The 23,699-nt window shown below is 39.1% G+C and overlaps 1 protein-coding gene across 10 annotated transcripts in view; it reads left to right on the top strand.

Moving 5' to 3' along the window:
* CREB5 (cAMP responsive element binding protein 5) overlaps positions 1–23,699 on the top strand; it is a 259,614-nt gene that overhangs the window by 68,803 nt on the left and 167,112 nt on the right. For all 10 annotated transcript variants that reach the window (XR_014580464.1, XM_083825947.1, XM_083825942.1 and 7 more), the window contains one exon: positions 15,477–15,649. Coding sequence is in view for 9 of the 10 variants with exons in the window: in XM_083825947.1 (XP_083682073.1) it covers positions 15,477–15,649 (173 nt within the window). In the remaining variant the exon portion in view is untranslated. The remainder of the gene's footprint in view (positions 1–15,476; positions 15,650–23,699) is intronic.

Below are 23,699 nucleotides of genomic sequence, written 5' to 3'. Positions count from 1 at the left end.
ACACTTAAGTCTTATCACACTATTGTGCTGTATGAAAATACCTACTACTACGAAAAGCTATTGGATATGTTGGGAAAGACTATATATACATTTGTAAGTCAACCATTCCTTCTTCCTTTTCTTCTGAAGAACTGGAGTTATGGATAACAAGTTGAAGTCCAACAGAAACAGTGCCTTTTTTTTTTTTTTGGCAGGATAAGAAACCCCTGAATGGCAGACTATACCTTATTTTTTCTCTTCTCCCTCTCCCCGCCATCTTTAACATTCAGAAAAAGAAGCAAATCTGATTTCAGGATGCTCTTACGCTGAATCTTTGTCTCATAGGTGGTAGATCTGACTAGTACCACATACTAATTGTTTGACTCCATGACAGAGACAATTTGCTTTCTGGCCTTGCTATTCATACAAGGTTAAAACATTTATTTTAGGCAAAAGATGCTCTCAGTTACCTTCTGTGAAGTACCAAAGTTACTCACTTACCAAAGTGCACTGGGCACTTTGTAAACATTAAGAAGTTGATATTTACAGTTGGATTCATCATTTCCCTGTGGTCTCTAACTAGGCTTGCAAAGTTGTACCTCTATTCCCTAACGGCAAAACAAGTTTTAGGCTATCTTTCCATTTCCTCCCTTGGCTTATATCACTGTTGGATACAGTTCTTACGTTTAAAGTGAAACATCCTGTATTAATCTCCTATAAGGGATTTTCAGGTTTATCACTTTTGCACTAGGTCCTCACTGATAGGAACAGTTGCACAAGGAATCAACTTATTTTCTTATGTCTCCTAAGCCCTGGCATCTTATTAATTCTTTGGTTGCTGTCTTCTTTTAGAATGAAGATGAAGAGCCAGAGGTCAGTACGGGCTTAATGCATATCTGCCAGTATGTTGCAAAATGCTAAATCCACATAGCAACATATGGGCCCAACAGGCAAGTGTTACATTTCACGGACTGTACGGAGGGAATCATAACCCATGGAAAGGGGCAGACCAGATAGATGCCTGAGGGCCACACTTCAAGCTGTCAAAGTAGTTTCACCAGTTCTTGCTCTTCATCAGCTTTCCTGACCTCTATGTACCATGTGCTTAAGCACCTTAAAAGTCCCTACCAGAATATGGCTTAGGGCATTAAATTCAGGCTGTAGTGCAATGTGATCTGCTTGAAATCGCTAAAGTCAGTGATACAGATTTGTATGCACTTCTGTATGTGCCCTCTCACTGTTAATAGGTAATAAAACACTAACATTTTGTTGTGGTGAGGGCTTATTTTTGTGTGTGTGACCTTGTATTTAACTGTCATAATGACACAGGTGTAACATTTTTCAAGTTATATGAGAAGTACTGTAATACCACCTAGAGATACTGGTGTGTTCAGGAGCTCTTACAGAACAGTTTGGGTGGTTTTCTTGATGATGTGGATCCTAGAACATTAACAGGATTGAAAATAATTATTTTTCTCTTTCTTTTCTATAAACATCTTGCTGGAATTTTTGCTGGAAATTTCTGTAAGAACTTCTCATAAGCTAGGTTTGGAAGCTTTTTTGTTTTCCTCTTACACTGTAACTTCACTATAACCATTTTTTTAACGCTATCATTTTTTTCCTTTTTGCATATAAGTTTTTATGTAAGTTGATGTTGAAATCATTTTCAAAATCACAACTGGAACTTTTAACTAAGATATTTAGCTTTCAGTTTAGCCTGGCCCAAGACTGTATACATATGAGATAAAGTAGCCCAAAAAGTTAACTTCTTTTAGCTTCTCTGATGTTCAGCTGGTAACACAAATACTCTTAGCTTGCCCTAAATATGAAGGAGAACGTGTTTGCTTAAACTATATTTACAGAGGAATGGGGGGGGAAACATGTTAAGGTCAGTTACTATGGTTTACTTGATGGACTTATTAAACTGTTGTGAGTCATTTGTTTTTTGATAATCTGTTTATCACGTCTCAGTTGAAACATGTTAGGGAAGCTTCTGATCTTGCCAGCTGTTAGAAGAACCAGATCTCATGAGTTTTTCTCATGATGCAATATGGGCTGTAACCTGCTTGCATGAAGTATGGTATTTGCCACGTGTCAGTAGAAGACCAATGTTTTGATTCCATCTTTAAATAATACTGTGGTGTATGTAACTCCTAACTGATGAGCCTTATTTTTATACTGAATCATTTCAGCTGGATGACATTTTTTGTTGCTTTAAAACAATATGTATTTTTGTAATACATGACTATAACATAGAAAACGTATTGCAGTTCCTTTCATTATTTTGTTGCTTGATATAGTGACATGGCACTGGTGTCTAGCAAGCAAATACATTCCTGCGGTGTTTTCAAAAGCATATGAGAAACCATATGTCTTCATAGGAAAGCAGCTGTTAGCAAGCATATGCTTTGTTAGATAGAGTGACAGTTATTAAAAGAGCAAGGTATGACCATGGCTTGTCTTTTAAGTTGAATAAAACTGGCAATAAGCATCGCTTTGAATGTGTGCAGTGGTGCTGCATGGAGATATTGCCACGCAGTGTTGTAACTGGAAGGAGAAAGAGATTAACGTTCATAGTCTGCAGCTTGGAAGAGACAATATAAATCTCTGTCCTGCTTTGAGCTGTGAATGCCTCTGTAGGAGTTATAGTAACAGACAAATTAGCATAATGTAATTGGCTGGCAAGGTCAGCCCCTCTCCAGGAGCATTAGCAATGTTTACTGCAAGAAGAGACAGACCAAGTATTGTAGGGTAGTACGTTGTCTGTCCTTTTTGAAGGAAGAATAATCATTTGGACTCCTACATCAGACTGTTTAACCATATCTTATTAAAATTCAAGCTATCATATTTCTGCCTTAAAGCAAATCATCTAGAAGAACAACAAAGAATATTCTGTACTATCACACAAATCTTCATTCTTTTTTTAATTTTTTTTTTTATACTTTGAACATTGTTGCGTTTACATCTCTCTTTTTTCTCTCTCTCTAATGAATAGTTTGTCTCTGAATGATAAGCTAACATATGCATCCCTGCCAATACTTAAGAAATCTTGTTGGTAGGATTAAAGTTTCTGGTCTTACTGTATAGGGCATAATTAGTAAATCCAGAAAAACTCGTCAGCTTTCTTATTTGGATTTTTTGAAAGCATGAAACTAGGCAAAATTCTGGGCCAGCACAAGCAATCCAGCCTTATTGGCTTCAGCTTTGCAAACCCTTTCACAACTGTGTGTCAGACACATGAGTCGGTGCCCCACATTTTAAAGGAGACCTTGTGCTGAGTCACAAACAGCACTGGCTTTTTAGCTTTTGATCTCAAATCTGGTAATTTGTGCTAAGTATTTGAAAAGAGTTCAGGCATTCTGTTTTGGGAAATGGCTCTTAGAATATCACTTAGAGGTTGCACTGCATTTTCCTGTATGCTAATTACCAGGAATGCTGAAGGTTATTCTATTTAGTACCTATCTTCAGGTTAAGTTTTTAAAATACTGTCTGTGACCAGGAGTTGCCACAGTAATTTTCCTAGAGAGCTGGCAGACAGTATGAACATACATAGAATCACCTTCAGAGTGCTATCTTACTGGAAAACCTATTTCCTTGTGCTGAGACAGTGTGATCTAATGGATTTCCAGAGCACAGTCCTTTCCATGGTCTTCTGATGATGAAGAAAAACCCAGCAACAATTCCTGGACTCCACAACGGTTGTGCTTTTTGTCCTGTGTCGTAATAACTTCCAGCCTTACATTGGTTAGGTGGGTTTACAACGAGCAGGATTGTTACTGTGTTCCAGGGTAAGATGTTCTTCTTTAATGCCAGTACACGTTTGGGAACAGGGACATGGTGTTACTCATTCCAGTGTGGCCTTCCTGACTTTCCTCTGTCCCTCAGTTTTCAGGTATTGCGTCACTTTGGTTGTAAACATCCCATTGACGTTCTCTTTGTAGGCAAAAGCTGCTGTGTGGAGAAGAGCATTCAGGGAAAATAACATTTCTCCATGTGCACCCAGCTTGCTCCTCAAGGATGCATTCTTGCCCAATTTCTTTCATGGCTCAGCTGAAACTCTTGCGTCCCACTGCCTGTGTTTTGCCTCCTTTTATAACACTGTCTGTCCATCTGGATTACATCATTACAGGAGGACTGGTTGTATTTTACTTAGGAAAGTAAAGGAAAATGAACATTATGGCTCCTCAGGTGGAGTGAGGCCTCACCCAAGCATTTCAGAAGTGTGTGGTTCTCTAAAGGAACTGTATATAATTTCCCCAGGATGGCTCCACACAGCATTTAATTAGTGTGACTGGAAGCGTGTACATCTGGATGATTGTCTGGTAGCATTATCCAATATAGTGCAGATTGTTTGCTGTTCTCTCCATTACTCCAGTCAGAAAAGAAGATGAGCAAAAGGTGTCCTACTTTGAGAATTCAGCCCCTCCACTACCACCACCATATAATCTCAGTAAGGTTTTTAGCCGAACTTCTAAAAGGACTTTTGATTTTTAGCACACAGATTTGGTTGTACAATCAGAAGTGCTTTAATTAGATACAGTTTTCTGCAGATGATCTCTCCTTGTCTGAAGAATAGATTCTGCAGTGCTCTATGGACTTGACCGTGCAGCACTGCTTTTACTAATTTATGTCATTCTCTGCTTTCCTGTTTCTGGTCACCAAAGAGCTGTTCTTTTGTCTTGCTGTTTTGCTTAGGTATTCATAATATACCTCTTTTATGAATTGGTTGCAAGTATCTGAATTATGATCTAGTCATATCTATGAAGCTGGAATTCAAATGCATGCTAGTCTAAAGTCCTGTGGAGGTGTGTGTGTGTTTTGTTGTTGTTTTTTCTCTCTCAAAAACCCCTTCTGCTCTGCAACTCTGCTGTATTATATTGCCTTTCTAGGTATGTTGTGTTGTCTCTAAGAGCTGTTCTCTTCTTGTCACTTCCAAATGCTCTGTAGCTGTTGAAGATTCTCATCCCGTTTTGGATGTAAGGCAGAAGAATGTAAAATAATTTGCTCAAAGTTATGCAGTAAATCTTTATTAGAATGAGGAGAAGGGTAGCTCTGCAGTTCTCAGTGTACCTGACCTGCACAGCACCTTTGGAGACTAGAGTTATATTTCTGATCTCTTTCTGTTGCCCTGAGAAGCTGTATTTCCAACCCCCCACCACTTTGTTTACCAAGCTTATTTCCTGTTTTCAGTAGCCCTTCTCTCAGCAATCCCCAGCAAGACCGAAGCTGTGTGCCTGTCTGTGGACAGTCAACCCTGTTGCTTGCAGCACTCCTGTTGGTGTCTTGTTCTGCTCTTCTCAGTTGTTTTTCCTGCCTGTTTGTGGCTGCAGAAGGTAACTGCTGAATCCATGGCAGAGATGGACAAGGACAGTGTATTTTTCCTTAACCAGGCTGCAAAAAGTCACAAATCTCTTCGAGGAGAAAATGGAGAACGTAACAGTTTCTTGTAATACCTATTGCACTGTCTGTGGCCTTTGCTGTACTTACTGGACGTGAACTTTTCTTAGCTAGAAGAATGTTTAACTTTTTAACCTTCTACATAGGCAGTCTGATTGCCTACAGAGAATATTAATTTTGTCTGACTGTTTCTAACTGATGAACCTAGTTCTCTAAATTCTTTCAGTTCAAAATCTAGACTACACTAGCTCTCATCTCCTGAAACATCAGCCTAAAGTTGATTGAAACAATTGTGGATGCTGCAAACTGCATGCTTGCCTTTGTGATTGCTTCCTAGGAGGTTTGAGGAATTTGAATTTGGGGAAATTTGAGGAAACTTGATCCCAGCTTGATGCATTCATGTTCCTTGTATGATTTGCACTGATAAAAACTATTTGCTTCTTACCATTTCACTTTCCAACCCAATCCACTGGTTAGACCTATGATCCCTTTCATGGGGCAGATGGCCCGTCTATGTGGTTTTTGGTGTTTTTTTGCACATTGGCCTTGACTCCTGGGCCTTTCCCAGTATTTTGTTTTAGTCTCTATGCAGTACTAGCCAGCCAGGCCCAACATAGCTGCTGAGTGGTTTAGGATTAAAAGAATATTTTGGAGGCGTATTTTATTACTAGGGTAGCAGCATTTCCACTTGACTTCTTAGCAGAAAAGTTAAGCCTGCTGGTTTTCTGCTTGAAACTGCCTGAATGGAAAATCACTGGTTGTTTTGTTGCTACCAGCCTTGCTCTCCTTTACCAACTGGTCTGTCTAAAAAAATGTTCTGGTTATTAAATGCAGTCAAGCAGCCACTGCTGTAACTCATGCATGATGCCAATAACTTACGCCAGTGAAATCAATGATGAGAATTTCAAAGAAGCTTTAAATAAAATATAACAAATTTAAATGCCAAAGTGCTGTCTATGTGAATTTGCTATTAACAGATTATAAATGGTTTGAATAATGTTGAAAAGCCTAGTGCCTTCAGTTAGTGGTATCAAAGGCTTGTTTAAAGCAGTTCCTGGAGGATTGCCCCCCCCAGCCCCCAGCTTTCTGTTTCATGATGGATAAAAACAAAACTCCTTACAATAAAGAAAGGAAAGCCAGGTTTTCAGCTACCCTCTGACTGGCCTCCAGATCTGGCAGCTGCTTTTGGATGTCTAATTGCCTGTCCTGCAAAAGTTGACACGCACCTACTTTGAGAAGGTTCTTTGAGTACCCACTTTGTATGTGCATTCTCCGATTTACAGCAATGAAATGATAATGCTGGGAAAAAAAAATCAAAGTGGAGCATATAATACTATTTTTGATTTTTGTTTTTCCTAACAACAGCAAAACGTTTTCCTTCTTTTCTGAGTCCATAGTTCATTTACCATTAGATATGGTAAAACAGTGCAAAATAGCGGATATGACACTGGGCTGGGAGGAAAGAGCCCTTCCATTGAGTCCTGATTTTTGGCTGCACAAATCACTTTCTCTCTTTCCTCATTCCTCTTTCCTTGCTTTGTGTCTGGACTCTAAGGCTTGTGTGCAAGTGTAGTCCATCAATGTGTCTATACAGATTTCAGCACAATAAGGCCTTGATTTCAACTGAGGCCTCTAGGAATTACACCTAGTAAGTGTACTAGCAAACCTCTTTCTTCCTTTTAAAGTTTCTTAGTCGCCCTTCCCCATTTGAAATTCATGGCAAGCTCTCTTGTTTACAGCAATCTAATGAGAGCATAATTGGGTCCCCAAGATAACATTACAGATATAAGCCAGTTTTTCCTTAGACAAAGTCCTATGGAGAATGTATTTTCTTATAAACATGCTCTTTATAAAAGGGCTTGCTGTTTTGTGTTTATTGGTGTTCCATCTGCTCTAGAGAATACATTTGAGAAAAACTAGCTCCAGCATGGCATATAATGTTTCATTAGCAGGCATAACCTTGTTTATTTGCTTTTTAAAATTGTATTTAGAAAAGGAAATCAGTTTGCACCATTGACATGCTGCCAGGTTCCTGTTTATAAATGTCACAATAGGCAACTTGGAAGAAACGAAATAGTCAGTTTATGGATTTTGCATAAAGTATGACAGAAACCGTGTAGAGCCAAACAGCCAGTTGTGCTTTGCCTATTTTGCAGCCTCCCAATTAGCGGGATGGGGCGTAGTGTTAGCAGTGCAAAACACCCTGAGTGACCCGAACTGGGCTATGGACGCTTAGTGTTACTGACGCTTATTTGAACAGAAGAAGCTCTTTGTGCTATGTTGCTTAAATGGCTATCTTGGGCAAGTAATTGTGTATGAAACAGGCAACCCTGAGGAAAATGCGAGATATCTGTAGGAAACTTCAAGACATAAGCATGCAATCTGATGTCATCTTTTCCCACAGAGAAGCTATTTCCTTTCAAACTCTGGTGAGACCAGTCTTCCAAAATTTCCTTCTCCTTCAAAATACATTCATTGCATTTCCTTTAGATCACTTTTTTCCTTTCCTCTAGTAAATGGTTTATCGTGGATACTTCTGGTACATGCCATATATTACTTACTGTGTATGTAAAGAAGGCCTCGTGTCAGAAGTGTAGGCTTGACAGACATGATGAAGAGGGCATGAGGAGGGTAGTGGGGGAAGAGGGGAGGGAATCCTGGAAGACAAGGGTCATCTTTCAGTATTCATTTCTACTGGTAATTAGAGGGCACCACTGAATGTCTGTAATTAGATCATGCCACAAAAATTAAGATAAAAGACCGAAAATTCTAAATCTCCTGCATTTTGTTCATAATACCAGAGGAGTCAGAGCATTTGCTTAAACCGCCAGCCAAAGTGGAGGACAGGCACGGAGGCTTAACATGCCCCTGGAAGAAATTCATACGCATTTCCCTCAGAAGGTGCAAGGAAGAGACCAGAGGAGGTAACTGTGTACTTCAGTGACCTTACTTCAGTCAGTCGTGCTGCTGCCCATGGGGCAGAGTTAAAGTGGAAAGGCACATCGGAAGTTAGTTTTGCTGCGGCCACTCTGTGCGGGGCCGTCACCTGTAAGGCAGTGGCCTTGAGAGGATTTGTAGTGCTTAAATGGGCCCTTCGGGCTTCAAGGTATAGTGGTGACTGCTGCAGCCTTAAGATGGCTTATACTTGGCTTAGCACTTCGTAGCCTATCCTGCATCTTGTGCCATGACTTTTAGCAGCACTATGTGGTTTGCTGGGGATTAGCAGGCTGAGATTTCATCTGAATCACTCAGGGTATCTTGGAAAGGCTTGCTGATCACATAATAACAGCTACTAAAAGAAATAAGGATAACAAGAATAAAAATGTTATTTATGAAGGGGTTTTTTTGGTGCTTTTTTAGTAGCAGCCATCGTGTCTACATTAAGAATAATTCATCCTAACTTAAAAGAAAAAAAGAAGTTTCCCTGCATTTTCCAGCATAGATATTTAAGATGGAATTTTACAAAGCTTCTGCCAATGCCTGTACACAAGCCTGGACTATTAATTAACATTAATTATCCACTAATGCTACAAAATACTGAAAATATATATTTTTTAAAAGGACATAGGCTGCTTAACTCCATAGATACTTTTAGAATTGTTATCTTTGTTGTCAAGATATTCTAGTCACGGTGCTCTAAAGCAGTATGTGGGCAGCGGTTAAACTCTGGTCTGTGAACTGCTGGTGGTCGAAAAGCTGTGCTAAGTCATCTGCAGCTGGTCTGTGGAACCATCTTGCCTTAATTACACAATTTATGATAAGAGTGAAGGCTGCTCTGTGAGAAATTCAGAGGGTTGACAGAGGTCTGTGATCCAAAAAATTGGAAACCAGTGGCCGAGACTGATAAGTACAGATTCAAAGCTTTATGATTTCAGTGAGAGCAATGTTTCCCTTCTTTCCCCATCTGCCTATCATTACCTGTCATTTTTGAGTAAAGAGTTTAACTTTTCTTTAAATTTTTACCCCTAAGGAGATCAGCGTGATAACATTTGACTGAGCAGTAGTGCCTGGGGTTCAAGAAGTCAGAGATGCTTTCGCCACTGCTGGCCTTTGAGTCTCCAGCATCGTGGGGGTAGCTGGCTGTATGCAGTGTGGGGGCAGCAGCGGAAAGGGACTTGAAGGCAGGGAAGACTCCTTCTGCATCCTGGGATATATCATGCTTCCCATTTTTTTCTTTTTTTTTTTCCTTTTTTTTGAGTGCCATTTTTATCAGGTATCTGTTAAGTGAACATTTGCCCACCTTTAAAATGTTTTGAGAAATAGATTCTTTGGCATCACTTTATATTTTTGTGTGTCAGCCTTGTTCAGTGACTTCATACCTCTCACTAAGTAAGGGAGTTAAATGGATTCTAAGTCTGCAATAAGATCTTCCTAATGCTTTGTCCCTGTGCTTAATGTTACTACACAGCATTTTCCAACAGTTCTTTTGTTCTTTTTCCTGCCTTAGTGCTTTTACTCTTTCAAGCTATACAGATGATACAGAGATACAGTTTAAAAAAGGAAAAAAGTTTTGCATTTCACTTTCCAGCAAGTTTACTTTCTCCCATCTCTTGCATAATGACCTCCTCCCCCCCTTATTTTTTGTTAAATTTAAATCTTTGTAATGCACTTTCTTCTTATAATCCTTCAACTGTTTTAGTAATCTGACTGATTTTTTAATCTCTGTTTTCTTCCCTAGTTCCTCTGCTATGTTTGCTGCCATTGTGTGGGCCATGAGCTTAGTTTTGTGCTTATTGCAGTTTAGTAGTAGATGAAATACTTGTGATGGACTGGTATGAGGGTGTTTTCCTTGCATATTGATTTGAATAATGTGAAAATTAATTGGTTAGTGCCATTTTGGGGGAGATTTGATAACTTTTGTTTTGAAATGATTTTTCTCTTTTGTCAGGACAGAATTCATTGAGTCTCAATAATTTTGATAGAGAATGTATATGATTAAAATATTTTTGAGGCATGCTCTTCTTTGCCATATTTATCCTATAGTTTTCTTTATGGTAATGTCCTCCAAGTTTTTAAGCCAACAGGTTCTTCAATTGTGTGAGCAGCATGTGCAGCGGAGGAGTATATCACCACTGGCTTCCTCCCATGTTTATATTGTGGAGTTATGATCTCCATAATCAGGCAGTATGCTACTGTACACTTCTTAAAAATGCACATGTAGTTCTTACTATATCAATTTTAAAATATTTCTACATATTTGATTTCTATCTTTAAATATTTTTTCAAAGTTTTTTTTTTTCTCTTGAATTATTTGAAAAATATTTAAAATCACTGTTTGGGAAAATAGTTTTTTTTTTCTTTCAGAAAATAAAAAAGTGCAAAAAAGTGCTTCTGTTTTTGTTTAGACAAACTGTATTTTTTCTCTCATTTTTTAATGGCAAATACCGTCTGACTTTAGAATTTATATAATAGTCTGCAAAATGGTTTTTATGTGCAATTGGTTTTAGGTCACAGCTCTATTGATCTAAAAGCTCTCTCAGAACAATCCCAAATGAGTCATCAGTTTATATAGAACTGGTATTTGCAATTTTCATTAAACCTCAGTTAAAAAAGAATAGTAGGAGAACATAAGCTGGCTTCAGTTCAGGAACCAGCTCTGACAGTTTGAAAACAAAAACAGTATGAAACTCAGAAAAGTTACAATGGATAGTAAAGGGTAGATCCATTTTCTTCATCCTTTGCCTTCAGTAGACTGGGACATGTGATACAGGTGGTGCTGTGTGGCATGGATGGGTGTTTCTCTGGAAGAGCCAGGGTTCAGCAGAAATGGTGACTGTCTAGAGTCATGCGGTGTATTTCGCCTGTGTCTACAGAGCCGTCATTGCTCTGCTCTGCTTGCCAACAGGGTGTGTGTTCTTGTGGAGTGATGTGTAATTCTCTCCACGAGCACATGGAAGCATGACTTCAAGAAGTTTTTACCCTTAAAAAAAAAGAACTGCGTTGCCTATCTACAGTTAAATGGTTGCACGTGGGAGAAAATGCTTAAATGTTCTCTTGAAAGTCTCCTGACTGAAGCTCAAAGGAGAAATATTCTGAAACCGGGGAGAAGTTAAGCTGATGATGATCTATTCCCTTTCCTCTTGCACTTGGAAAGGTTGAGAATGAGTACCTTGAAGCAGTTTGTGGCTATGTCTCTCTCTTTTTTATTTATTTTTTAACATTATTTTAATCTGAACACTAAAGACTGTTGGAGAATATAATTACGGGCACATGAGCAAAGGGAACATTTCTGGAAAAGCTCTTTAGTGTCATAATCCTAGTTTCTGCTTCAGTGGGAGTGGCTGGGAACTTTGGTGAGGTATGAAACTTAGTCCTAGAGGAAATAAATTCCCCTGTATGGATCTTGAGGGTGGTGGATACCTCTCTTGTCTCTACATCTCCTGTTGTGTGGGTGGCCTGTTCCCTATGTGAATATTTGGGTCCAGTTGTAGTAGAGTGAGTGAAAATAAGCCCATATGACCTCTTCAAGGACAGTTGTGAAGGTCTCTGAGAAAATTCTGCATCTCGTATTCTCTCAGAGTATGGACAGGTCTCAGGAGTGTTAAGGCAGAGGAAGAGCTCTGTATCATGGCTCCTGTTGACTCCTCCTCCCACCTGGTGTGCTGGGAGCTCTCCACCTTGTAGGAATTCATCTTAGCCATTGTCTCATTGGAGAAGAATGAAAAGGGGAGATAATGTGAGATGTTTTTTGTAGATCCCTGGCTGAGGTGCATGCAGAACTCCTTAAAAGTAGAACTGGAAGTAGCCTAGTCAAATAACAATTCAACTGTGATGGGAGGTAGGGGTGGCTCTGTTTCAGTCAATGTTGACGAATTTTACCTTTTTTAATAAAAGCCCAAAGTCTTGTCTCTGAGGAGCTCTTTAATATCATGTCCAGTTCCTCTAAGAGCACATGGAATGCAGCAAGGCCATTTCAGGAGTTCTGAAGACCATCTGCATCATACGTGCAACGAGCCTAGTCTTGCTGTGCAGGTGATGTAGTGTCATTCTGCATGTCATGATGCATATGGCTGGATCAGATAGGCTTAGTGTCAGAGATGTTGTACATTATCTTTCTGCCATCTTTCAAAGCACAGGCCTTGCCATTTAGGTATGAACTTGCTTGAACTTCTCTGCAAATTCACAGGCATCGCACCAATGTAAATTATTCTGAGATTGCCAGATCCCTTTCTTGTGAATGTGGGAATCATACCGAGTTAGATATTTTGTTGGGAAATCTTAGGCTTTCTCTTGGCAACTCTGTAGGTACTAAGTGTAGTTCCTGCCCAACAATGGCACTGGCATTACTGAGAAGAATGGACATCGGGATGCACTGAGAGGTTTTTGCTTTGTTTTTGCTTTCCATGCATCTGAAGTTCAGCCTACTTTCTGAAGAGATAAAGTGTATTGGAAATTGTTAAAATTTTGAGACGACATTAGAAGTTTGTACATGTATGCTAGCAATGACAATGTCTTATGGGCTATCAAAATTTTTCATACCCACATAACTCAAACCCTTTACACCTTAGAGAAGTCTGGAATTATAGGAGAAAAGGGGAAAGAGAAGGAGAAGAAAATGGAAACACTGAACCTAGGAGCACAAGAATCTGATGTTAAATCTTTAAATTCTGCCTTCCATGTTCCACCAAAATCCAGCCAAAATTTGGAAAAATGCTGGGGTACTGCTCGAGTAAAGTTCACCTCAGATTTGCATCCTGTCCCTTTCCAGACATCGCTGACTTATGGCACCTTCCATATTTCCTGTAAAGATCCTCCTGTGTGGCAGATCACTGCTCTGTGGCTCTTGGAAATCTGTGATGTGGAGCCTGTAATCTAGAGGAAGGGTTTCTGAATCTTAAACAGCTTCATACCAATACTTTGTCTTCATGCAGACAGCCCTCTTTGGAAGGAAGGTGTGTGCAGGCAGAAGGTGTATGCTGCCAATGGCAGGGGACAGCTGTGCAGCACTGCGGGGTAAACTCATTGTAGGCAAGTGATGCCTTTCTTCTTTGTTGATCCCCTATGCACCCAGAGGTACAAGACCTGTAAACCTCCTTTGCAATTTAATATTTATTCTAGTAAGCATACTACTGAAAACAAATAGGCAATACAGAAATATTTGGAAGAATTCAGAAACTGTGGACGCACTGTAAAGGAGAAGTTAAGAGGGTCAACTTTGAAACGAGTAAATATCACGTATAGACAGGTTATTAATTAACATGCATTTAATATAAGGCATAAGCTCTAGGAAGTAATAATGCTAAAATATTTACTTGGAGTTGGATACATATTAGACTTGTTTTTGCAAAATTGTGTAACGATCAAAAAAGTCAGTCCAATTTTCAATCATGAACTAGATTTGGCTGTGGTTATTTATTTTATTTTTTTCAACAGAACTCTTTTTTATCAGAAAACACTAATCCATTGGAGAAGGGACTTTTATAGGAATGTGCTAGGTCAGGAAGAATTTATTGTGGGAAAGACTCAGTTTATCTAAGGTAATTCTCTCTTACGGCCTGATGGTAACGATATACTACTGGGCTACGAAAAGTTGTGGTTAAAGTCCTTGATCTGGATTCCTCTTGCAGTCCATGCTTCTAAGCAAATACTGGCTGTTCTCCTGCTGGACCTGATGCATATTATGTGAATTATTTACTAGAACAAGAACTCAGCTGGGTGAGCAGTCTGACCATGCGGCTGTAGGCAGCCCCTCTGCCTTTTTATTTAAAATCTGTCTACCTATCTTTTCTATTTAAAAATAAATAAATAAAAAAAAAAAAGAATTGGAGACAGGGAGATGGCAGCTATAGAATTCCATATTGTCCCTTTATTTATAGTCTCCTTTTCCATGCAGAAAGTCATCCAAAGAATTTATTCTTATTTTGGTTCAGAATCCAATCTTTTGTTTAGATCTGTGATTCTGTATGTTGTCTAGCTTATGTGTCCTCCACATTTGAGCAGAGCTTTGAGTTTTCTTTCTCACCAGCTTTTCTATCATTATCCTATGTTTTGTGTGTTTCCTAAGCAAATGGGGTCCTAAACTGGAATTTTGAATAAAATTTAATTATAGTTTTCAATTTTGAGTATCGCAGTGGTCAAGAAGATGTTTTCCCTGAATCTTGGTGGCAAAGTGTGAGTGCAAAGGTGTTTTTCTTTACTTTTCCTTAGACTAGCATTAGGTTGGAATGGAAAGTTTATTTTCCTTTTGCTGCTAACAATCCACAGATTAATGCCTGATAGGAAAAAATACTCCTAAGGTTACTGTATTTTTCATATGTATACATTATGGGTTATCTCTGGCTTGAGGTTTTTGTTTGTTTTTAAATGCAGGCCAAGTCAAACTCTGTGGTTTAGCAACAGTGTGTATTGTGTATATACAGATAATAGAATTTTTATTCCAGAGTTCCTTCCTAAGTAGCATCCTGGGCTCCCGTGGCTTGTTCACTTTATGGATATGAATTATCTGTGATATTTGTTTCCATAAGAACTTTTGAAGGGCTCCAAGTTACCTGCAGCTGAGGTTATATATGTGAAAATACAGTGCAATTATTCTAGGCCTCTGGGATATTATTGCTGTACAAAATATATGGAGGCTAATAGAAATGGCTGTTTCATGATGTGCTACGTACTGTTTGTTACTTTAGGCCTATAAAGCTTGATTTGCTTGTCAGTCTAAGCAGACCTAGTACACAGTAAACAAGCTGTGGAGTAAATCAAAGTGCCATGCACTCACCACAAAAGTAATTTTTAAACAAAATATATATCACGTTCAGTCAGAAGAATGTGTGTTAAATGTCCCCATTATAAATCACAAGTCACAATCACAGAAGAGTGATTATTCAACTTGCAGGTATTTTTCCATTTATATTGCCCAGTAAAAGTAAATAGTTATTTTTTTATTTCTTTATAGTGGTTGGTTACAAAAAGATACGTTGATTTGGGATTTGCCAGGAGTCAGTAACTTTTCATATTGTTGGTGCTTTCATATTTCTAATTGTAGCCCTATAGATCTCAAAAAGGAGAATTGGGATATATATATATATATCCCATATATATATATATACACATATATATATATATTTAGTTTCCTCCACTATCCCTCTTTTTCCTTCCTTTCACAGAATATCTCCATGCATAACACAGTTGGAGGAGCAATGGCAGGACCTGGATCTCACCAGCTGACCAATACACGGATGCCAAACCACGACACCAGCGTTGTGATTCAACAAGCCATGCCATCTCCGCAGTCCAGTTCTGTCATTACACAAGCACCTTCCACAAATCGACAGATTGGGTAAGTCCACTTCATTTTTTTCCTTTCTCCATTTTTCTGGCTTCAGCAGCTGCATGCAGGACCAGATGTTGTCCTCGTGGTTTCTAAGGAGCTTGTACTCGATCCTGTTAGCATGAAGCAAGAAACTCTGTAACATGCATTGCTGTCTGTGGGGAAATGGCCAGAATACTCCATCTACTCCAGACCTGTCACTTTGGTTTAACAGGGACAGAGTGCTGTACGTACATGAAAGTCCTGCTTTCTCCTTCCAATTTTTTGTTTTTATCTGCTTACATTCAAAGTTCCAGTTGTTCCTATAAACGTTCTGGGAAGGCAGACGTAGGATTTCTGAAGCTGATCTTTCCACTTCCTTCTGGGTGCTCAGGGGGATTAGGCTATTTCCTAGGTACTCTGTACATCTGAGGAAGGCTACAAGACAAAATAAAAAGGTTGTTAAGATAAATGGAGTTTGGCAAAAAGACCTGTGTGAACAGTTGCTCAGTTTGTGATGGATCTGTATTTATTCCAACAGATTGACAGTATGGATACTTATTGTATTGGCTTGAATGTCAATTGTGTGCTCATGTTTGGAGAACCGCGTGTACAAAACCATACATGTTTTGTATAATCAGTTACTTCCAGCAGATGTGAGATCTTCATAAATCATGATAACTTGCTTTTAACTATACAGAAACTACATGGACAGTTTGAGGGTACAGTTTTTCATCACACAACTCTGAGAATTTGCACTTTTTTATGTACGAAAACATATGGATAAAAAGATAAATCAGTGGACTGAAAATGAAGCAGCAGTCTAGATTCATTATCTGCCATTTGTAACTTGGTCACATCCATTATATGATAAGTGCAAAATCAGTCTCTGGCCCTGGTCATTGTCTAAATAATTGATGAGCAACTTGCAGTCTCTTCAGAGTAAGACTGAAAAGTGAAACCCTGGCACTGAAATCTCCAAATACAGTTGTTTTTGAGTTGTTTCTTTTTTTCTGATTCCCTATGGTGTGGGCAGAATATAGGCCACAGGCTCTCCATGTCCCAGCACCCTGGCGGCAGGGATGATCTGTGGCACTGACTGCTCCAGAAATGTTATCCAGCCACACGTTCAACAAGGTTTTCATCTGCAGCCTGTTTTGGGCTCCTGGCAAAGCTCCTTTACTTCCCTTTTTCCTGATGTTTCGTGCTTGGATTATTAATATAGAAATCTGACAGCATGGGTAAGGTAAACATGTCTGATAGGTGTGTCTTTGCATGTGTTATATATTGACAGAATAGTGTTCATGGAGAATTCACATGCCATGCTGTTCACTTGTGAATCCAAGAAAATTGTTGTCTTTTGTATGTCCCATTCTGTCTGAAGTTGGGCTGAGAGGGAGCAAGGAACAAACAGTTTTTGTTTGTTTCTTTGTTTGTTTGTTTGTTTTTAGTTTTAGAAAGAAAACCAGCTAATTCCATTATTTGGATTAAGGATGATAAAACTCCTGTTCATATTGTGACTTAATAGGTTTAGGGGTAACTATGATCCGAATTAAAAACAACAACAACGACAACAAATAACCAACTTTTAATACTCAGTGGTGAGGTGCTTTATATGGGACTGTACTTGGCTTCCAAACAATTGTTTCTATATAATGAGAAAAAAACTGCATGTGGTTTTGCAAGACCCTGCCAGTCAGGTTTTAGGTTTGCGTTGGTTCGGGGCCATGGTGATTAGAATCTCCAGAGCTGGAGGGATTGAGGATAAAAAGGCCTATTTCCTAGTCAGTGGTGAGTGCCTCATTTGGGAAACTTTGTCATGACATATCTTAATTCTCCCATGTGACCGATTCCCACAAATGTTTCCTATGTCTGAATCTAAAGCTGCTCTATTGGGAGGCAATTGTCAGCATTTTAGTCTCTGTGTGAGCTGGTGTGTGAATGAGACTTATGGTGTGACCTCCAGCATACTCTCTTCCCCATTCTTCCCTCTTCCTAGGAGGTTTTGTTTTTTTTCATGGTGTGTCCTAGGAGATAATTGCTGCATTTTGGACTTCTTCTACTTGCCAAAGTGTTGAGCATCCTTGTTGTTTGTCGTCTTTTCCTTCGGTCTTTTCCCTGTGGTGCCTGTTTTATTTATTCAAGGAACATATCTTGTCATTTCCATTTATCTTCATCTTATCCTTCTAAACGTGCTAAGAATTGTATCCAAAAATCATTCACGAGGAATATGGGCTTGACAATGGTATTGATATTAGGCAATTGAAAATAAATTCAGATGGATTCAGAAAATGTTTATAAGTTCTGCAAAGTTTGGTGGTTTTGGTTTGGCCTTACAAAATTGAGATATTTCAGCTTTTTAACAAGCCTAAATTCTGAGGTGCTCAAATAAGTGGTTTTGGGTTGGGCTCCCCCTCTTTTTTTAAAACATCTGATGTTGCCCCAAAGGGTAGATGAGTCTTTACCATGGAGAGTTGTGCCAGGGCATATGCCTTTTTAATGAGCAATAAAAACAGCAGAGAGCAACTGGAGCACCGAGTTCTGTAAGAGCAGGATCAAGCCCTAAAGGTTATATAGAACCATCTTGTAGCAATATTCTGATTTTTATCACAACCACAAATATTTTAGAGTCAGACTATGGCCAAGCCACCTGCAAATGTTTGTGATGGCCTTACTCCAATGAAAACAGAGAGCAGCAATGAAAGTCTTCATTGAGACCCTGCTTGTAGGCTGTGCTCCAGTAATGGAGAATGGGACCACCTGTGCCCCCACACAGTCTGCTTCATGGGAAGCAGTGGGTGAGTTCAGAGCAGCTGATGCTCCTGAGGGATGTCATTTTCCCTTCATTGCTCTCCACGCCTCTCTTTTTTTTTTTTCCTGTCCCTTACCCTGGCTCTGGGGAATTGCATATTAAATGAGATATTGACACAAGGCATGGGAAAACATGACAGAATGAGCACTGTTGGGCAAGCCTTACTGGCACACCGTATATACACACATTGTTTCAGGTATTAAGCTTCAGCTACTACTGAACAGGCATCCAGCCAGATTAATCAGAGAAAGGGAAGACCGTGAAGGGTATAACTTAAAAAATAGAACAGGATGCAGTCCCGCTTTCCTCTCACCATGTACCTGGTTGAGAGCAAACAGCAACATTATCATTACAGCAAACTGGCAGGTTGGTATAAAGGTCCTAGATAGTATTTATGTGGCGAGGCAGTCTCTTAACCTCCTTGCCATCCTGCGTCCCTCCCCCCTTAAGATTTTAGCATGTGGGAGGAATGCTGTAACTAGTAACTACTTGTGCTGATGACAAATCAGTTGAGGAACACTTAGCAGTGAAGGGTGTCTCTGGCTGATTAATAGCACATCATTTGGAGATAAGATACACAGAGGAAAAGCAGTAAGACATACGGAGGAAAGGGAGAAAAAATGATATAAGACATACATTTGTCAAAGGTATAGAAAGGCAGATAAGCTGAATCAGCTCAAGATATGGGACTCTGAATTAGTGTGTACAATAGCTGTGTTTGTCTCTTTTTTTTTAAATAATTCCATTTCTTTTCAGTGGCAGAGCATTCAGCAATGGATATGAAAGTTATGGTCAGAAAAATTAGTGACAACAGAGTACACTGGTTGCTTTATCTGAGTGTGCCTTTTGCTAAGTAAGATGCCTTTTTTAGACCAGCGAAGACTTTCTAGGTGGTGGCAGCCTAACAGCTCAGCTGTCCTGGAGAAAGTAAACTGCTGCTGTTTTTCAAGCTAGTAGCAGACACAACAACTAGTAATCGTTCCTGCTCAAAACTCACTGGTACAGCTCTGTAGCTGAATGGGAACACAGGAGGATTCACAGTTGTCACCGGTCCAGCAAGTTGTTAACACTGTACTAAATGCAGAGGGAGATGTGAGTCCAGTTTCAGTGAACTCAGACTCCAAAGTGGACATAGAGGCTTAACCATGTGATGTAGATTATCTCTTTTCAAAGTGTTGTAGAGCATTTTAATCAAGATAAGATGGTCTTTTGGCACAGCATCAGAAGGAAAAAATTGCAACCACATTTGGTGAAATACAAGCAGGTAGGAGAAGGCAACAAGAGGAATCTGGGAGATGTCTCTGGTTCCTTTATGTGCTGAAGAATCATGGTATTGATGGGAGGGCAGCCTTGCAGTCCCCACATGCAGCACTGATTTTAACACCTATGCATTTCCTTCTTGTTCCTCTCTCTTCCCACTCATGCTGCCATATATCTTTCTTCATTTCCAGTTCATAATCCTAGGAAACCTGGGATAAAAGCCTCCATTCCATCTCATGTATTTGAACTGAGGCACAACAGTATACTGTGAGATGAGCAGAAATACAGTGAGAGATGAGATATTGAATGTTCTCTCAGTTACTTGAGCAGGCCCATTCTGTAGCTTTGGTTGTGCAAAATGTAAGAACATCCAGCTTCCAGATAACTGAAAGGAGAGGAAAAGTGGGGAGGGAGAACATCTGACAGTGTCGTTCTGTCTGAGTATATCTTTTTTTTTCTGTCGTTGTACTCAGTGTTGGAGCTAAGTTCCCTATTTTATGCTCCTGCTTCTTTTTATTCTGTTTGTTTATGCTAAGACACATTTTTTCTAGTTCCTTCTACTACACTGACCTCAGTCAACCTTAATGTGGAATCCCATCCCACAACATGTGCACAATAGCCACAAAATTGTGAAGCTCAGGTGAATTGCTTCGGAAGTCATTACAAGTAAGCCATTCACAGAAACAAGTTGTCTCATAGCTCAAGGCTAGTCAACAGTGATGAGAGAGAAAACGTAGTCTGATGGATGGATCCTTTCTAGCCATTTCTTCCCTTTTAGTCAGCCACTGCCCTGGTCCACACGTTTACCTGCATGCTGAACTGTGCTGGTCTGTGTGTGATGTTCGGAAGCTCTGTCTGCTCATCAGCTTATCCTGCTGTTGTTTGCATCAACATGTTCAGGATCTGCTGACTCGGTCTCTCCTGACATTGCTGAGTCAGGTGAAAAAAAAACCAAAAGAAACAGCACCAGTCTGTGTTTGAGACACAGCACAAAGGGGTGATTGTTAATTACATCTCTCTTGTATCCCAAACCACATACTCCAATGTCCTCCCAAAAACTGTTTCTTGCTGTAAGGTCCAGCAGAGGTTGGAAGTACTGACATATATCAAGATGACTTTCAGGGGACTGAAAGGAGGATCATTAGCTATGTAATAAATAGCCTGTCAACCAGGAGAAAGTTTAGTATGTTTGTTATCTGGCTGTTGAAGTCAACAGTTATCCCAAAAGTCACATGCTTGTTATACATGTTGTTTAAATTTATTAATGAATGAAGCATTGCATGCCTCATACTTTCTATTTAGCAAAAGGTCTAAGCTTATTAGAAATGTTGCTTGTTCACAGCAACAACTACAACAACTGTGCCAGGGATATTGTGTGACTCCCTGGCTACTGACTCAGTATTGTCATCTGTTGCTGTGAAGAGAAGCTAGCCAACTCCCACTCCCGATGGTTGTTTCAGGCAGGTAGTGATGGCACACTCCAGAATACTCTCATATAATCATTTTATAAGAAATAGATCATGAAGGTTTGTCCCACCCAATAACTATAGGAGAACAAGGTCAAAAAAGCCTACTGCACCAATAACTGTGTCTGAACAGAAATGCCCAGCGTTCATAGGCATAGTTTGGCTCTCACCTCAGAGTAAATCATGAATAGGACTTAAATATGATATACAGAACTTGCAGAATACAGCACTGATTGCTTAATTTTAGTGGTTAGTATCTGTTACGTACCTCCACTGTGTATATATATACTATAGACAGTGTATAAATCTTCTTTAAAGGTGTCATCAAAATTTATAGCATGAGCTTCTGATTTATATGACTCTTTGAACTGAAACAGATGTAAAATCATTTTCGGATGGAAGAGGATCTCAGAGTTGCAGTGGGTTTGGTGCAACAGATTAAGCTTTGCTAGAACAGAAATGATCATTAGAGTTCTGCACAGCTGAATCATAGCTCTGCTCTTTATCACAGGTTTGCACTTAACATGCCCTGATGCGTGGTTCCATTATGTGTTTTATCCAAGTGTCAGCCTGTTTGACAGGTAACTAAGCTGCAATAAAACACTAACTCAAACAATATAGACCTTGTTTGGTGTAAGGTTTTCTCTTCTTTTTATTTAAGAGAATAATTTGCAGGTTCCAGAGGAAGAACTGACTTCAGAGATACTGCCTCGTGCCATGTCATTTCAGAGAAAGGGCTTAAATGTTTGGCATGATGGCACAATGGCTGTAATGAGTGACTAGAAAGTGAAGAGCTTAACTTGAGAAGAGCTGTGATAAAAATGTCACTGCTCACAAACAGGTTATAGTTGTATCTGTTTCAATAAGGGAATTGGCATCAATGTGGTGAACAGAAACCACCTCTTTTTTTGCATGGTTTCTCTTGTCAGTATATTTTTGAATACTTTCAAAGGGTGTAAAAACAGTAAAGCATTAATAACTTTTATTTTTTTTAAGCTGGTACTTGGCTGAAAAGCAATGACAATACTTCAGAGAAAAGCACCTGCAGGAAAAAAAAAAAAAACAAAAAAACAGAAATTATAGACTATGTATAAAGTATACAGATCCTATTTTACCACTTGTAAACGTAGGCCTCCCTATTAATTGATGAGTTGAGTTTAGAAATCAATGGCATGGTATGGTCCCATGTAAGGCATATATACTGTTTTGGCTATACTTGTGGACAAGCCAAATATGCACTTGAAACAAACAAACAAATGTAAATCAAAATCATAGATCTAAGATGATGGTATTACCAAAATGACTTCTTTTAAGCAAATGAAATGACACTTGATTTAGAGGGAAAAATCATTTAAATCAATCTGTCATTTTGGAGAAAAATTCCACATGATAAATCACATATATATATTTATCAGTGTTTAGTAGTGAACTGCTCAGACCAGCAAGGAACTGCTGATTAGGCAGAACCAGCAGGTAGACTGAGAAGTGTTCACTTCGAGTGCAGGAAGAGTGCTCCTTGGAAGAAGGAACGATTTAGGGAATGTGCTTCAGAAACATTTACTGTTATGAGCATCTGTATTCTGCCAACAGAGACCTTTATTCTGAGCTCATATAAATGAAGTGGAATTTTGCCAGTAAAAGAAGGGAGTTGTGTTAGTCCAGTTGTAGGATCCAGGTCCTAATTGGTTTATGAAATGAAGGGGGCAATCTTTGAGCTATTACCAGCTTCCTCTGCTGCAAGTGAAGTGAATCACAGCTGTTCTGATAGGGTCTATAAAAACTTGGCAAGGTAATAAAATGTTTTCAGTGGACAATTCTCCAAATGAGTGAAATTTAAATCTCTGGCTTATTTGACAGTCTTAAGAGAATTGTATATACTTCCTGGGGAATTCTGATTTATATTTATAGTACTTTTATCTAGTTCATTAACCATAGCATCCAGGCTGACCAGTGCTGTTAAGTGTAAGGACTCAGAGTAACATTCTTTTATTTTTTTTTTTAACCCTACAAATTGAAACACAGTGTGTAAAAATGAAACGTGATATAAAGAAAAAGTTGTGCCTTTTTTTTGTTTGTTTGTTTGTTTTAACCTTTCCTTGCTTATGTCTTTGTACTTTGTGACACCATCTCTTGCCTTTTTTTTTCTTTTGAAATTAAAAAAGAATAAAAAATAAAAAAGGCACAGTTAGCATGAAATGGTCCTAGACAATTTTTTTTCTAGTGTTTCTAGCCCCATGAAAATGGTAACTTTGGGGCTTTTTAAACTCTCTTCAAACAACTTGCAGTTTTCTGGAGCTGATCAGGTATCAGATACATCAATCCTTACTTTTTAGTAAGGCTACTGTTCTGAACCATTTGTTCAGCTCATGAAGGGTTTGAGAGTGATTATGTACATCTAATAGTAAAAGACACTATCCCCTAAAGTTGCCTGGCACAGACTGAAGTTCAAGCTGATGTTTTTCATATTGTATATGTTGAGGGATTCACAATTTTCCATGAGGATTGTTCAGAGGTTGTTTAGAATTCTGCATTACTTCTCAGC

This window comes from Anser anser, assembly GCF_964211835.1.
Source record: "Anser anser genome assembly, chromosome: 2".
Lineage (NCBI taxonomy): Eukaryota > Metazoa > Chordata > Aves > Anseriformes > Anatidae > Anser > Anser anser.
The sequence above is the reverse complement of the archived record's forward strand: the minus strand, read 5'-3'. Positions and strand labels throughout refer to the sequence as shown.